Source organism: Bidens hawaiensis, unplaced genomic scaffold, assembly GCF_021521415.1.
Source record: "Bidens hawaiensis isolate Kalapana, Puna unplaced genomic scaffold, B.hawaiensis_p1.1 tig00023211_1, whole genome shotgun sequence".
Taxonomy (NCBI): domain Eukaryota; kingdom Viridiplantae; phylum Streptophyta; class Magnoliopsida; order Asterales; family Asteraceae; genus Bidens; species Bidens hawaiensis.
In genome coordinates, this window is record NW_027493638.1 from 182,950 (window position 1) to 200,292 (window position 17,343).

The 17,343-nt window shown below is 39.4% G+C and overlaps 1 protein-coding gene across 1 annotated transcript; it reads right to left on the reverse strand.

The window, feature by feature from the left end:
* Positions 1–11,304: 11,304 nt before the first annotated feature.
* On the reverse strand, positions 11,305–12,640 carry LOC143567093 (senescence-specific cysteine protease SAG39-like). Its single transcript, XM_077053601.1, has 2 exons — positions 12,119–12,640; positions 11,305–11,992 (listed from the first exon to the last, which is right to left on the reverse strand). Exons 1-2 carry the CDS (start codon positions 12,540–12,542, stop codon positions 11,400–11,402), a joined length of 1,017 nt encoding a protein of 338 aa, XP_076909716.1. The 5' UTR covers positions 12,543–12,640; the 3' UTR covers positions 11,305–11,399.
* Positions 12,641–17,343: the final 4,703 nt, after the last annotated feature.

Consider the following 17,343-nt stretch of genomic DNA (forward strand, 5'->3'; position numbering starts at 1 on the left):
GTAATACAGGTGTCTGGATACATGTGTACTCAGTAAACATAAAAGGTGCACGTGTGTGGATACGTGCACATCCAATAACATGAAAAATGTAATATAAATGAACAACTACTAAAGCTTATTGTACTACCAAATATAGCCTAAAATACAACGAATAGTAAAACTAAGTGTATGAGCAACATTCAAAATTAATATATGTAATAATATGCAACTGTGTTTAGGCTTCAATTTTGACTTTTATAGAGTCAGTGATGCATTATTAAGTTCAGAACTCTTAGGGTTCGAGTTAAATTTTGAGAAGACCCGTATAATAAGGTCATTATTGCTTAAATATTATGAGCCAAAACAATTAGATAAACCAAGGTGCATGTTTTTATCCATTTGACCATGTTGTTTTCAACAACTTTTTTTGCTCTACATGTGACCTAAAATGGCATCTAGAAGTCTTTCGTTCATTAGGAACGAGGACGGTGAAGAACATGTAGACATTTATCTCATAAGAAAATGGCAATTCTTCGCTTTTAAGGATAAGTGTTGCTACTTATTTGTGGATAAAGAGATACGACGACTAAATTTTTTCTCATAAAAGAATACTATTTCCTAGATAGATTTTATAGTGTATCGATCATGATTATCACAATAAATATATTGGTGTTGCTCTTTGTTGTGTTTATGAAGTTAAAAGACAAAATTTGGTTTATTTTATATTTCAAAAAAGGAGTTCTCAAACTGTTTATAACCAGTTTCATAACATACACAAAATTTTACAACCACTTTACATATCCCTGATAATAGTTTGAGAACTTCCCTTAGAATAGGTTAAATCTAAATGGAACCGGTTAAAAAATGTTCTGTAATAAATAAATACATAATGGCTTATAATAACATCCATTTACTCCCTCATTGTTCCATGTTGATTTCACTTTGACTACTCATTAGTATGAAGGTTTCAACTCAAATGTAACTTGTATATAATGTGAATTATATAGTGAAATGATGTATGAATAACAATTTTAATCTCTACTATTCTCTTTCGTTTATAACACGCTATCAACACCTTTGCTCTACGAGTAATTGTGTCTGATGTTGTTGAATTCCAACAGATAGAAAGATCATCTCTCACGTACATCTCCATCTGATGTAGATGTCATGCTCTAATAAAAAACAAGTATTATATTACTTACTTACCTATAACTAGTACATATAAGTCAGGTCGTCTACATAGGGAATTAATGGAAAGTGCAAGTCAAAAGCATATTTTTTATGAGTTTTATTTAATTATTAAGTTGAACAAATGATGTCAAGCAGATTGAAAGTGATATTAATTTTAATTATAAAAGCGCAACACAAATTGAGTTGTGAAAGATTATGAGAAAAGAGTGATTCACTATATGTTCTAGTAATGTGATAACAAGCAAATCATGAATTCTATTAAATTGATTGCCCAGTAATTATTAGACCTAGTAGTTTGGTTGTGATGACAAACAAAACTTAATCCGAGTAGTTGACACAACTGAACAAGATCTACTTAATTACCAGTTTTATAATATAAAGATCAGTTATATGCAACGACTAACAACAATCAGATCAATGGCTATAAGAAGTTAATCCTAAATGCTGATGAACACAACCAAATAGTTGATGCAAAATATGACTAGATTACAAACTGTTTAAACAATCAAACAAAGACAAAACAAGATAAGAAAAGGCAATCAATCAAGCTTTAAAACAATGAAGTACATAGAATTTTATCATAGCAAGTTTACACAAACTCCTACACTTAAAGTGATCACAATGGTTTTAGCCTAGCATCTGCATGATGATTAGCTCGCTTATCTGATGAATGAATGAGAACATGAACTGATTTGACAAACCGGAAGCTCCGAGATGATACAAAATCATCCTCTAGGTCGTTTTCGGCTACTGGAAGAGAAGTATCTCGAATGGAAGCTGAAAAGTGATGTCTTATAAATTAGGTTAATTTTCAAGCTCCGAGATAATACAAAATCATCCTCTAGGTCGTTTTTGGCTACTGGAAGAGAAGTATCTCGAATGGAAGCTGAAAAGTGATGTTTTATAAATTAGGTTAATTCGCGAAGTGATGTTTTCTCGAATGGAAGTATCTCTAATTCGCGAAGAGCAAATTAGTCACATTTTACTCTGGATTCCTTCACGTAGCGCGAAGGAACATCCTCCCATCCATCACGCAGTGTAGGTCCCTGTTTGGGTGGATCTAACAACGTCTTTGGATCAACCTAACTTAGTGCTAGCGAAAATCACACTAAGCAACCAAGAGGTCTCGGATCTTGAGTTTATGTTCGGGTAGAGAAGTTGAGTAAGAGACAAAGAGAGAAAGAGAGAGCCGAGAGAGAAATAATGTTAGAGAGATAGAATTTTTGTCAAAAAGTTATGTTTCTCATGGCATGCTCCCTATTTATAGGGTGGCATGCATGAGAAGCAAGAGTTATATTCATCAAGGCCCAATGGGCTTCTTTACAATAGACCGTGGCCTAGTACATACAGAATGACCAAACGGTCTCAAATACATAACCGAACCAATACAAAAGACTAAATCATACAAAACGGGAACTAACAATCTCCCTCTAGCCTTTAGTATTGGAACCCGTCGGTGTTGTAATCCAGCCAGCCGTCCTCAGGTAGTGGAAGTTCAACAACTCTTCTAACAAATTTGTTGAAGGCTTCCACTATCCGGTCTGTGTTCTGATGACCGATGTCCTCGACGGTTCCCAGGGGTGAATTGTAGAGCTTCTTGATATCTTCTATATGCAGCCCCATTAGCTCATGCTCGTCAAATACGTGAATCTCTGGAAGATCTTTGCAGCGTATGACGGCCTCCCCTGTTGTGTTGTCAAATTCCTAGCCTGTGAAGTCTCGGAGGATGTTGGGAATAAAGGGCTCTCCATGGTAGATGATATGACAATTCTTTGGTGCCCTGTATCTCCACATGGTTCGTGGCTCTCCAGTGGCTGGGTCTATTTCTCTTGGGTTCTTGTACTTCCGACCCTTATTTGGCTCAAACTCCTTGTAATCGACCTTCGACTATCGTTGAAGAAAATCTGAGATCCAACTGTCCAGAGTGCTCCCAACCGCACCATGACCTAGAGCTTTTCGAAGATAATTAAGGTCAAGCTCTGGTAGTGACTTCAGCTCATGATGGTTGAGATATATCAGATCACCACTGTATCGTCTAATCGCCCAACATGCGTTCTCCTTGTTATACTTTGCATATACGATCAGTGAATCATCGTGGTAAGGATAGATGAGATCGCGGGCGCATGCACTACTTGACACTATATGATTCTTTCTTTTTCTCTTTAGTGGTTCATGTGTCAAGTCATCTGTTGGAGTGGAGACGGGATCAGCAGCAGGAGTCTCTGTAGTCTGAACTTGAGCAGGAGGAGTGTCTGGATTTGGTGAGTAATTGATGTAATCGTCTTCAACCCTCGCCTCCGTATTTTGATCAATAATTGCTCCAAGTTCTTTCCTGCTTTGATAAAGTCATCAATAGCACCTGCAAAGTCATCAGGAAATAAATCTTTATAAATGTCAGTAATCTGAGTGTCGTGTTCCCTGACTTTGCTAGCAGATTCGCGAGCAGCAGGGTCTTGAACATCATGTTAAGCTGGTGGAGGTGTTTGAGTGTTATCTCCACCTCCACCTCCTGCTGCCCCGGCTCCTCCGTCTCCACCTGCTCCACCTTCATCACCATCATTGTCATCATCATCAAAGCTATCATGAACCTCATCATCGTCTTCATCTTCTTCCTCATCATCATCTTCTTCATCACCATCATCATCACCATCATAACCACCACCAACACCACTAGATTGGCCGCCCTGTTGTACTAACTGACCAACAGTCGCCTCTCCTTCATACACAACAGCCTGTACTCCTCGCACGATCACAGAAGGACCTGCGGCAGGTTGTGAGCCACTAACTTGAGAAGTCTCACCAGACCTTCTCCAACTCCCAAACACAGCGTCAAGCCTATCCTTCAGACCATGAAATTCGTCTTCTTGAATGCCCATGAGTTCTGAGGCTGCCTGGTACTTGCTCACCATGTCTTTATTCGTCTTGAGCTGTAGCTCATTCATACGATCTTGTTCCTTGATCTTTTCTTTTATGGCCTCCATTTATGCTCTGAGCGAATCGATAGATGCGAATGAAGCAAGCTGATTTTCCAGATTTGCAACTCTTGAGTTTGTAGCTTCCTTTTCAACATCCCACCTTCTCGTTGCATCTTCGATCTTCTTGTTTATGCTTGATCTGAGAGCACTAGCACTTGGTAAGTCTCTTTCAAGTGTAGTCATCCTATCTCCAAGTCTTGTGTGATCTGCTCTCAGATTAGCGTTTTCAGAGGCCTCATGGTTCATCAACGCTTGTAGATTCTGGATTCGGGTGTGGAAGGTGTTTGTCAACAATCTTTGATTTTCGGCAAGAGCGTCACTTGCCTCCTTCTGCTTTTCCAACACCCTTATCCTATCCCTCAGAGCCGCCTTTTCTGCCTCATCCTCCAACACTTTTTGCTTCATCTCCTTAATGAACTTGAGGAGCACTATTTCTCTTTCCGCCCTTTTAGCGTTGGATTCCTCCAGTGCGACGATCCTATCGAGGATAGGATCGGCGTACACTGGAGGTGTCGAAGACATCCCTCAGGAGATGGGCTTGGGTGAGATAATGGTGGATGGTGGGGTGGTGGTTGTTATGGGTGGTGAGGTTGTTGGCAAAGGTAAGGTGATGGCTTGGGTAAGGATTGGTGAAGTTATAGTGGTTGGTGGTGTTGGTTGAGTTGTAGATGGTGTGACGGTTTGGGTTGGGGAAGTTATAATGGTTTTGCTCCATAGACTTGTTGTTTGTATTGGTGAGCTGAAAACTGATGAGGTGAATATGGATGAGGTTGGTTGGGTAGGTGGTGTTGAGGCTTGTGAAGGTTCAGGATGGGTTTGTTGTTGTGGTGGTGAGTGTGGTATGGAAGGTATTTGGGGTAGGAATGTTGAGATTGGTTGGTCTGTTGGTGAGGGTTCAGGTGAGGATTCTGGTGAGTCATGAAGTAGGGTCTCAGTTTTCTTAGCTTTGCTTTTCTTTCTGGTTTTTGATGGCTTGTAGGCAGGGATTTGTATCTTGGTTACATCTAGTGTTTTGAGAGCTTGGGCCAGGACTTCTTTGGTGATTTTTGGTTGGTCGGAGGGTTTGTCTCGTGAGGGAGACTTGACATGAGACTTGGTTGACTTCTGGGAGTCTCCAAGTCTCCTCAAGCGATTCAGGGGCAGCTGATCTTCTTCTTCTTCTTCCTCAAGTTCTATCACTTTGCCCTTTTCAGCCACTTTCCTTTTCAAGTCATGCTTGGCCTTTGTTCGATCCTCGGCCGGCTCATCACTGGAATCTTGTCCACCTTTAGCATTGGGTTCATCAACATCTTCACCCTCAGTAGACACCTCTTCCCCAGCAGGCTCTGTCTCTTCAAATAAACCAAAATTAGGTCCCGGCCTTGGTCCTTGATACTGATGCCCCCTTACCTTGGTGCTAAGTAACACACCGAAAACCGAAGCTTTAATCTCATTTACATGGTACGGCTCAGGAAGTGACTTCTTGTCTTTGGCCTTTTTGGACCCTGGTCGTGGAATATTCGAAATTAAATCGTCTAGAAGCAGCTGCACGAATCTCGGGTACATGAGCCAAGTAGCACCGTTCTTGATGTTTCCCAGCATGCACAAGAATATCCTTTGAGAGTAATTGAACTTCTCTCGAGTCGTCAAAGCAGACATAATACGAACCCAGTCTGAGCTCATACTGTCAAATCCTCCACGAATGTCAGTCATACAATGGGTGACTATGTGGAATAGGAACCTCCAGTATGGTGGAAGATGACTCTTTTCAAGGCTCCTCCATTCCGTGTCGTATCCCATTTGTTCAACAAACCCAATCAGCTTCTTCTTGTTTCCCCTTTCATACGTATAATCTGGCTGGTTAGCAATCTTCAGTACCCGTCTAATGTCTGCTTCTTAAATAGTCAACTCCTGTCTTGCCATGGTTGTTGTGAAGGATAGAGAATCATTGGCAACCTTGGCAAACGCCCAGAAGTCCAGGATCCATTTATAGTAAACAGCTAGGTTGGGTGATAGCATAGGCAAGGGGTGATTGCTGGAGCCCTTTGACCATTGAAGTGAATACTTTGTCTGCCTTTGCCTTTGGCAGCCCGAGAGCACAAAAATTATTATGACCCTGAAAGTTAAACCAAGAGATCATGAGAATTATCATTGAGAAGTGAACAAAATAAATAAGATATATACATAAGCATTAAGTATTTACATAATATAATTTAAAAGTATATACATTTTAGTTTAAACAGGTGATAAGTTAGTTTTAGTATGTTCACAAGTTAATTAGTCTATAATGTACAAAGGTTAAGTCCAAAACAGTCCAGGAGTCCAAATAGTTCATTGGTTCAAAAACAGTCTAGTAGCATCAGGTTTAAGATTCTGAAAATCTTTCTAAGTGTTGGTTTTTCGCGTGAGGCCGTGTTTCGCTTCGCATGAGGTCAAGCGAAGCGGAACAGAAACATGTTTCGCTTCGCAAGAGGTCAAGCGAAGCGAAAAACCCTTTCATGCGAATACCTATACTTAGCCCTTTTTGATCCTCCCTTTTCTTTTCTCATGGTCGCCTAGATGCGAATTAAGTTTCTGGAAAGTTTGAGCTTGAACCTACTTTGTTTACTTGGTCAATTTATCCTTAGAACATCTAAACTAAAACCTAAATCTACAAACTTTACATAAAAAACCCTAATTCTAATAATTTATGATGATAATCAAGGTCAGTAAGTTTGATAACAGATTATAGACACTATTTTGAACAATCACACATGAAGATCAGCCCTAGATCAGTCCGACGGTTCATCTGAACCGTCGTCTCGATCCTCGAGAACCCAGAAACATGAAGATGTCAGAAATTATGGTGTTCTGATGTTATACCGCAGGAAGATATTCAGGATTCAACGACATGTTTGTGATTATGAGGGCCGGATTCTTTGAGAAATAGAAGAGGATTAGGGTTTGAAGGTTTGAGGATGAGAGAGAGAAGAGAGTAAAAGATAAAAGTGTTGGGTGAATAGTGAAAGATATTTTAGGTTTCCCTTATATATAGGGTCAGCCTATCTCGCGATAAGGTCAAAATATCACGAGTATCCACCGAAAATACACTCTCAGTCCTCGGTCTTTTAAACAATTTGCATTTTCAAACCCCGAAAAACATTTACCCACTGAATCCGCACATTTGATTGTTTATAATATTTTCTTTTGTTGGTTCATAAGCTTTAACATTTGCACGATCGATCTCTTTTATCAAAACAAAACATAATAAAAGAAGACACTGAAATAAAATCAAAGATACAATTAAAATTAAAATAAAATAAAATAAAAGAAAATAAAATAAATAAATAAAAATAAAATTTAAGATATTAAACTATGCGGATACTTAATATTTTAGAAAACAAAAATTTAAAAAAACAACAATTTTAGACGTTTTAAAATTAAAAACAATAATATTAAATTAATTTACATAGTTCTTTTCTTTAGTTAATTTACAAAGAACGATCACGACATGGAATCATATTGATTTGCAAAGCCCTAGATCATGTTTCCATTTTGAAATTATTGTGACACAAGTTCATCATTGACTGTAGATATTGTCATCGTTTTTTTAACTTGACATGTGTTTTGATGCCAAAAATGATACGTTTGAAGTACAATTAGGCACGGTGCTTATGTGGTCCCCACTTAATCAGACATGTAACTGATTCCATCATATCTCGGGCCTACTTTGTGTTAACTTATCACCTCAACTTGACTTAAACCTTTCTTAGTTGATCACAGTATTCTTATTAACAAACTTGACTTATTGTATACTGTACTCATGACACTTTGTGCTTTGCACACTTGACTCGATATAGAAAGATTAAAATAAAGCAGAAGTTCAGGCCATAACAATCAGGTCGGATAATACCATATTATCGCGCAGAGAAAGTCCAAGGCTTGAACAAAAGAAAGAAAATAAAACAAAGCAGAAGACCCAGGGTCTTAACAATCAGATCTTGTATGACTACAAACGTAGAAAGTCCAAGGCTTGAGTCGAAAATAAATGAATAAATAAAGCAGAAGTTAAAATTCCTAGGACTGACTCCTTTTCTGACTCTTTTTCTTTTGCTTTTCTTGACTCTTTACTTGACTCTTTTCTTGACTCAATAAAAGAAACGACTGACATTGCCTTTCATAAGACTACTGTGATTAGGTAAAGAGAGGCTTGGGTATGACATGTATAGTTACATTTTTGCCTTCATGAATATGACTTTACGGAATCATGCAACCGCTTTATAATCGTATGTCCACTAGTACCGGCAGGAGTTTAGGTTTATATCATCCGACACTTACTTGTTTGTCAAGCCTACCTACACATCTATGAATGACCTTGTAACCTTTTGTTCTATTCTTTTAACGCGCTAGAATCATTACAAACCAATGTACTATCATTTTCCAAAGGGTTGGATCTAATTCTTAATTGAAAAGTTTAAAATAACCGACTCCTTCTATGAAAGAGCTCCCTCTAAGCGGGACACCACTTTTGAATTTTCTTAAGTTTTTCTTCAATAGGAGTAAGAAAGAAATTAATATTATATGTAAAAATTAAAATCTTTTTGTTAAGTCAAGTGACTTGATTTTTGTTTTTCTAAAAGTAAATTTAAAATCTTTTTGGTGAGTTAAAGTTAACTCATTTTCTCCCTCTAAAAGTGTGACATATTTGAAAAATATTTACAGTTTTATATACAAAATGATAAGATTTACTCAAAAGAGATCATGCCCAATGACTCAACAAGAAACAAAAATCGGGCACGATTGAAAGCTTTTGTGAAGAGATCTGCAAATTTATAGTCAGTATGGACCCTTTTTATGTCGACAAGCTTACGATCATAACAATCACGAACAAAATGTATTCGGATGTCAATGTGCTTGGTCTTTGAGTGCTGGACCGGGTTTTTAACAATTTCAACGGCCGCCTCATTATCACATGTGATCGTTGATCTGAAGAAATTCAAACCGTAATGCAGCAGCTGATGCTGGATCCATATCACTTGAGAGCAGCAGCTAGATGCAGCAATGTACTCGACTTCTGCTGTGGAGGTGGACACGGTGACTTGTTTCTTGCACGGCGATGAGATCAACCGATCTCCCAGGAATTGACATCCACCAGATGTAGACTTTCTGTCCAAGTTGCATCCCCCATAATCACTGTCGGTGTAAGCATGAAGTTCCAAGGGAGATTCCTTTGGATACCAAAGACCCAAACGCGGTATACTCTTCAAGTATCTGAAAATACGCTTGACAGCCGTCATGTGGGATTCTCTCGAGTCTGACTGATATCTGGCACACTGACAAACAGAGAACATGATGTCTGGTCTGCTTGCAGTGAGATACATCAGGGAACCAATCATTGACCTGTAAAGGTATTGATCGACTGGTTTTCCCAACGGATCAGGAGCTAGAACAGGTCGCGTTGCGATTGGTGTCATGAATGATGATGAGTCATTGAAACCAAATTTCTGAACAATGTCTTGAACGTACTTTTCTTGGTGAATCAAAGTCCCGTCCTTCTTTTGGTCAACTTGTAAGCCCAGGAAGAAAGTCATCTCCCCTAAGGAACTCATCTCAAATCGCTGTTGCATAACCTCTGAGAACTCCTTGCACAGATCCTCATTCGTGGACCCGAAGATGATGTCGTCGACATAAATTTGAACCAAAATCAAATCACTGTTGACCTTCTTGACAAAGAGAGTGTGATCGATGATTCCTCTCTTGTAACCATTTTTCACCAAATGATCAGCCAGTGTGGCATACCATGCACGAGGTGCTTGGTGAAGACCATATAGTGCTTTGTCAAGGCGGTAAACATGATCAGGATGAGTTGAATCCTCAAAACCTAGAGGTTGACTGACATAGATCCCTTCTTTTACTTTCCCGTATAAGAAAGCAGTCTTCACGTCCATTTGATATACTTTGAAGTTCATGTACGAGGCGTATGCCAGAAAGATGCGAATTGCTTCTAGTCTGGCCACCGGTGCATAGACTTCATCGTAATCAAGACCTTCACGTTGCCGAAAACCTTGTACAACAAGCCTGGCTTTATTTCTGAAGACCACCCCTTGTCATCCCTTTTATTTCGGAACACCCATTTCGTTCCAATCGGCCTTTTATTTTCTGGTTTCTTTACTAGCCTCCAAACATTCAGCTTCTTAAACTGTAACAACTCTTCTTGCATGGCCTCTACCCAGGAGTTGTCTTTTAATGCGACTTTGTAGTCCTTGGGTTCCACCTGAGAAACAAAACAAGCAAAAAGACATCTGTTAATGTTACCGGAAGTACTGCGTGTTTGGATGCCAGCTGACGGATCTCCGTTGATGTTCTCAGTCGGATGTCGACGATGAATTGGCAGCTGTGGAGTTTGGTCGACATGCTCGACTGGTGTGGCCTCAATTTGGATGGTCAGGCTCTCTATGGGATGTAAGACAGTGGTTGCAGGGACAGAAACACTCGGTTGAGGATTAGCTCCGTCTTCTTATGGGTCAACCAAATGTTCTGTAGCAATGGGACCTTCCCATAGGTTGTCATAGAATGGAACAGCAACAGCTGGAACAGAAGTTGTGTTGGTGTTATCAGAAGTTTCATTTGGACTGGGTTCAACCTGCACACATGATGTATCAACCTCCAATGCTGGACCTTGACTGTCTTCTTCTAAGGGAGGTGTGGGGACAGATTCGACCACACTTGGTTCTGCAGGGGGTGGCTCCGCTTAATCATCTTGAACATTTTGATTGTTGTTGGCTGACATATATGAATCAGAATCTGAATCAGTTGTGTTTTCAACAATTCGTATTTCAGTGGTGTCGGCAGAGGGCTGCTCATCACCAATCGGGGCTTGTTGGTTAGCCGTTGGTTGTACATTCACCAATCAGTGGTGTCGGCAGAGGGCTGCTCATCACCAAACGGTCTCAAATACATAACCGAACGAATACAAAAGACTAAACCATACAAAACGGGACCTAACAATTTGGAATTGATAACCGGTAATTTGAGTTAATTAAATAACATGTTATAAAGCAAGCCTAAAAAACGAGACGAGAATTGAGTTTAATAATCAGGTCTTTTAAATCATCATTGGGCCATGTTAGTTGTCAGCCCCGACCCGTCAAGACGCGTTTAACTTAAAACTTCGAGATGGTATTTCTCTGCATATATATAATCATAATTTACGAGTTTCCATTTGCTTATACTATTACAAATGTACATGAAATACATACGTTGTACATAATATAATTACTTGTGGTGTTTCGGAAGTTAAGCGGTGGGGTAGGAAGCCTGCATGGCAATACCACAAAGGCCTTCTTTTGCCTCAACATCTCTTTGCATCATGATGTACCCCTCCTGACCCCAACTTGTTCCCCACGAGTTCTTCACCAACCAATACTTAGTCCCGTCATCGCTAGTTCCATAACCAACCGCAGTAACACCGTGGTCCAGTTCCGTGCCACAGTCTCCTGTAAACACACCGCTGGAGTAGAACTGGAAGTCTGACCCGCTAGCATCGATCGCAACTGAGACGGGCTGACTAGCCACGGCTTTTAACAGTGCACTCTCGCTGTTGGCAGGAACATCTTCGTGACCGGTAATTGCTGCGGCATGGTTAGATGCCTCGTTGCTGTTGCAGGTTCCATCAACGCCTTGGTACGGGTAGTTGGCCCCCGTTGTGAGGCCTTTATTGTTTACGATAAAATCAAAGACATTGTCCATAAGACCACCCTCGCATCCCTGATCCACACCACTCGTGTCACAGTCCACGAGCTCTTGTTCGGATAGAGACACCAGTTTACCTGTTTTCAGTTGGGTTATTCCTTCCATAGCTGCCACAGCCGAAAATGCCCAGCAACACCCTACGTATCATCAAGAATACTGATGTCAGAAAGCATGAAATGCGGTTCTGGTAACAGGCTCGGCCTAATACTTAATCGAACCATGTTTGATTTGTAAAAAAAACTCCCAAACTAAATTCTGCTTACCACATTGGCCTTGGTCTTTAACAGGCGTTACCGCACCTTTCTTCCTCCAATCCATCGATGATGGAACCGCTGTAACATTTTCATACCTGAAAGCGGAGGTTGACGGGGAGCATTCATGAGCCTTGAATCTGTTCCTTGCTCTCCTGAACTCTTCATTCGTAAGGTCTGCAAACTCGTTGACTGCTAGTCTGTAGCCTTTGCTCTTGGCATTGTTGAATAACTCTATGTACCGGACGTTCTCTTGAAAAATCTTTGAACGCCGTTCCTTCTCTTCAGCATCCTTGTATATGCGTCCATAACGAGCCATCCATTGCTCGTGGTTCTCGTAGCTGGAGAGCAGGCGCGACGCAACCTGCGAAAGCAAAGAAGCCGAGAAGAAGAGTAAAAGCAAACAAGCCAGGGAAGTTCGGTTTCTGGATGACATTGTGCAGCTAGTAGTTACAAGAAAGAACTTAAGCAAACGGGTCGGTTTGAATTCTTTACCCTGAGGATGGCTTTATATAGACAGAGGGTTTGGTCCTTGAATATAAAGTTGAAGTACGTGAATGAAAAGATTGCCTGATTTTGAATTATAAATTAACATGAGCTAGTTGCGTACTCCATGTGATGCTTAGAATGATGATGATTAATTAATATTTTGGACTGTATTGCCCTGCTTCGTGCACTCTTTTGTTTTATTAAGGTATGCATAGATATGTAATTTAACAACATTAAAGAAATATATCAGGCTGCTATTTTGTAATTTAGTTTTGTCCTGAAAAAGAAAATTACAGTATGGTTGGACAAAGGTTCGTAACTGTTCTTTGTAGTCTTTGAATATTGATTGCGTGTCTCCTAAACGATACAAGTTTCTTGTTGGACGTTCTTGTCTCGTGAGATCAACTTTAGCCTTGATACGAGAAAATTTTCTTGTGTGGGAGGCACTTTCGTACTATGCAACGAACACTATGAAACCTTGGTGATGCAACACTAGAACGGGGTAGACAGGGATTTCAGAACAACCTGGCAAGAAAACAACTCACGATGTCGGTCTACTTATTGACCATGACATCAATGTATTTGTTTATGATAGTGTTCGGATGAATCACGTAGCAACGTATTCAAGTACTTGGTATGCAACTCGTTAAATTTTGGGATCGTTATAGAGAAATTAGGTTATTTGTTAAACGACCTTACCCGGACGAAGGATTGTTGGGGACTTTAGCAACGGCGTAACCGAGTCTCCGTTTGTAGGATCAACTTATTGAATTCATTGAAAGTGTTGTTTGCAATATGGTGTTAGCCCTTGCCCCGACTTTGTGTGCAAGGTACTCGGAGCAAGAAAACCTAAAACGACACTTTAGCAAAGCGTGGAAGGAAGTCGAGTATGTGACAGGATTGTAAGCGTCATGCTGAGCGCTAGAACAAATTGGATAAGATATTATTTCACTAAGTGTAACATTAACAAAATTAGGTGTTGCTTTTTTTTATCACTTTCGAACCTTTTTCTTCTCTCGTTTAGTTTTTTTTTATCTTTTATGGCTCTTGCCTTTCGTTTATTTTCTAAGTCTCTTTTATTTTCTTAAAATAATTAAGATCCTATTCGTTTTACTTGTTCGTAAAACTATAACGTTTATTTGATTCATAATGCTTAAATTTTGTGAAGTTTGATACACCAGGTCTTACAAGCTATAATTCTTCTAAATTTTAATTTCCTTTGTAAAGTTTAACTATGAAAACAGTTACCAGTAGTCGGTAAAACAATTGTAAAGTTTAGCTATGAAAACACTTACCAGCTTTAAAGCTCGTAGCCTTAGAGCTGCGAAAATATGCTTCTACATGGTGGGAGAATGTTTGTATTAAAAGGAACGGTTGGATAAAGAAAAGGTGAGAACTTGGTCCAAAATGAAGAAGCTACTAAAGCAAAAGTTTTAACCTACTTATTATGTGTAAGACAACTTCTATAGGCTACTAAAGCAAAAGTTTTAACCTCAGCATTTGCAATATTGACGCTTGCAGCCCTAATTCTTACCATCAACTTCTCAAATCTTTTTACCAACTCCAAAACAGCTTCACCTTGACGATGATTAAACATATTGAACTCTTCTTTTAACAGGGCCTTTTTTTTCCCTAATTTTGGCATTGCCCTCAATTTTTTCAACAAGTGCTTCCCACAAACCCTTGGCACTTGTGTGTTCACGAAGAGTTTCAGAGATTTTGTTTGAGAGACAGGCAGTCAATATGAGATAGGCCTTCTTATCTTGTGCTAACAGGTCCCTGTATGCTTGATCATAGTTTTCTGGAGCCTTAAGTTGTTCCCCAGCCTCAGTGCGAGTCACGGGAACATGAGGACCTTGTTCAAAACATCTCATTAAATCAATCTCAGTCAATGAGATATAATTCATAAATCTCCATTTGAAATCTGCAAAGTTATCGTCCAAGGTCATATATTTTGGAGGCTTTGTAGGTGTTCCCACTTGGTTTTCCAACAGCAAATAACCCTTCAACAGCTCTGAATCAGTGCTAGCCATGGTCTAAGCAGTTACAAGCCTTCAACAAAGCTGAATTTTCAAAACAGTCAACTTTTTCGCACAAAACAGCTTCAAGCGAAGCGAAATGAATCCAAGCTTCTAGAAGAAATCTTCCTCGGGATTTGTTTTCACCTAACCTTATCAGTACAAGGTCAAAGGTTGTTTGCACAAGCTTTCATGCCATGAGAAGCGAAATTGTTTCTAATCAATTTTGACCAGCCTTTTTGAACCCGTAACCCACGTTTTAACACCTTTTAACTCAAACTTCTTAGATCTAGACTTGATATTTTTGCCAAGAACACTTTCTAAGACATTTTTATGAAGATTTTGCCCAATTCTTTTTGTATTTTTCTTGTTTTTGTGAACTTTCTTGTAAAGAGCACTTGTTTTCTTCTTCTCAAAATCAAAACCCAAGATTGTGATCCAAAAACCCTCAACTAGTGAGCCGAAGCTCTGATAGCAATTGTATGTCCCTATTCGGGTGGATCTAACAACGTCTTTGGATCAACCTAACTTAGTGCTAGCGGAAATCACACTAAGCAACCAAGAGGTGTCAGATCTTGAGTTTATGTTCGGGTAGAGAAGTTGAGTAAGAGACAAAGAGAGAAAGAGAGAGCCGAGAGAGAAAGAATGTTAGAGAGATAGAATTTTTGTCAAAAAATTATGTTTATCATGGCATGCTCCCTATTTATAGGGTGGCATGTATGAGAAGCAAGAGTTATATTCATCAAGGCCCAATGGGCTTCTTTACAATGGACCGTGGCCCAGTACATACAGAATGACCAAATGGTCTCAAATACATAACCGAACCAATACAAAAGACTAAATCATACAAAACGGGACCTAACACGTAGCGCGACAGGCCTTCTTGGAAGGGAATTTTTTTATTTGTTTTATACATTGAAGCGCGTGCCGATCAATTCCGCTCTTCTATAGCATCAATCCAAGCTCAGCATCAAATAGCGTCCTTAGCATCCAAAGACCTGAAACACAGAAGCATGTTTGAAGTACACAATAATTTAACTATAACTGATTACTTAATATGCTAAAGTATCCGAAATATACCCAACCATCACCATCTCACTTTCTAAATTGACCAAGACATGGTCGTCGTAATGGATGTGTCACATATGATTGCATTGGACACACATATAGGCAAATGGAAAAAGAACAGAGGTTTACCAGAAGTGTAAAATACGACTTTTAAAACTAAAATAATAAAGGATTTATTATTTTGGTTAGAGAGTTATTATTTATTATTAATACTGGTATGGATCATTAAACATGGGCTTAGGAAAAGAGACGGGCTTGGATTCGATTAGCTTAATATAAATAGTCTCATAAACCCCTAAAACCTTAAGCCATCCACCCTTTATATTTTTCCACCAACACCATTCTAATTTACACCATCCTTTTCACACATTTGAGCTCAAAATTTGAAGCGTTTCGTTTTAGTGCCGATTCCAAGATCCGATTTCATGAACGGATAGATCTTAGCAAGGCTAAATGAAAGCGTGAAAGTCACGCCACCAAACAAGTTTCTTATTTTTGGATCCAAGCTCGATAAAAGTGCGTTTTATTAAAAAAAAGGCTCATTTTAATGTTTGTTGGTATAAAAATTGGTACATTACTAAATCGATGCTTGTAGAGTATGAAAGTCATAAACTTTATCCTAATTGAACAAGTGAAATATAGACCTCATGATTCATATTAGCTATGATCGTAACTGCGAACTTGGATATGTCACTTGGGAACTAAATGTGGTAAACAGTCATCAAAGCGATACAAAATAAATCTTAATATGTTCTAATAAGGTTGCATTAACAATCTGGGCTAGTAGGGATATTAAAATAATCGATTATGATGTAAAGAATTAAAGTAATATAAATCATGGGAATGTGTTGGCTGATGTACTCGTTAAAGACAAGAGATACAAAGTTACAAACGAAAGATAATAATAAAAACATAGGGGTCGTGGTGGTCAAAAAGAAAGGAAAGAAATGAGATCGGAAAAGTTGGGTATATAAAGCATGGAAGCGAACCAGTGGCAAAGCTTGGACTAAGGCTTTAGGGGGCCGGACTCAAAATGTATACAAAATTCACAAATGGAGGGGGCCGTGCTCAAGTTTTTGGTCGAAAACGGCTAATTTTACACTACGTAAAAAAAATTTCGGCCGAAAACGGCTAAATTTTACATTACGTATAAAAAAATTTGGACGAAAACGGCTAAATTTACACTATGTATAAAAAATTTCAGACGAAAACAGTTAAATTTACACTTGTGCGTAAAAAACAGGGGGGAACGGGGCCACCCCGAACCCTAAGCAAGCTTCGCCAGTGAAGCGAACATAAAACTTTCGATCAGAGTAGTGAAGTGGTTAAGGCATTTAGGTGAGACTGCGAGGTTCCGGGATCAAACCTGGTTAACAGCGAGCTGGGTATATATATTTCCTGAAGAACCGGAGCATGGGTCGGAACCACCATCCTAACAGGCCTAAAGCGAACCACCATCCGAACAGTGGGATCGAACCCGGCGAACAGCGGTATATATATCCTTGTGATCCGAATCCGACCCGATTAGCGAACACCCAAATACCGATCCGATGACCCGATTAACGAGCAGGCCCATAGGCGAGGTCCATAATGAGCCAATATGCGAGTAGTTGGGCTGATGTGGTTTATATATACCACGACCACGTCTGGATTAGACTGAAT

Coding starts and splice junctions, on each gene's coding strand:
- LOC143567093 (XM_077053601.1), bottom strand. CDS start 12,542: ATGTCATCCAGAAACCGAACTTCCCTGGCTTGTTTGCTTTTACTCTTC. Junction 11,993..12,118: donor TAAAGACCAAGGCCAATGTG/GTAAGCAGAATT, acceptor GATGATACGTAG/GGTGTTGCTGGGCATTTTCG.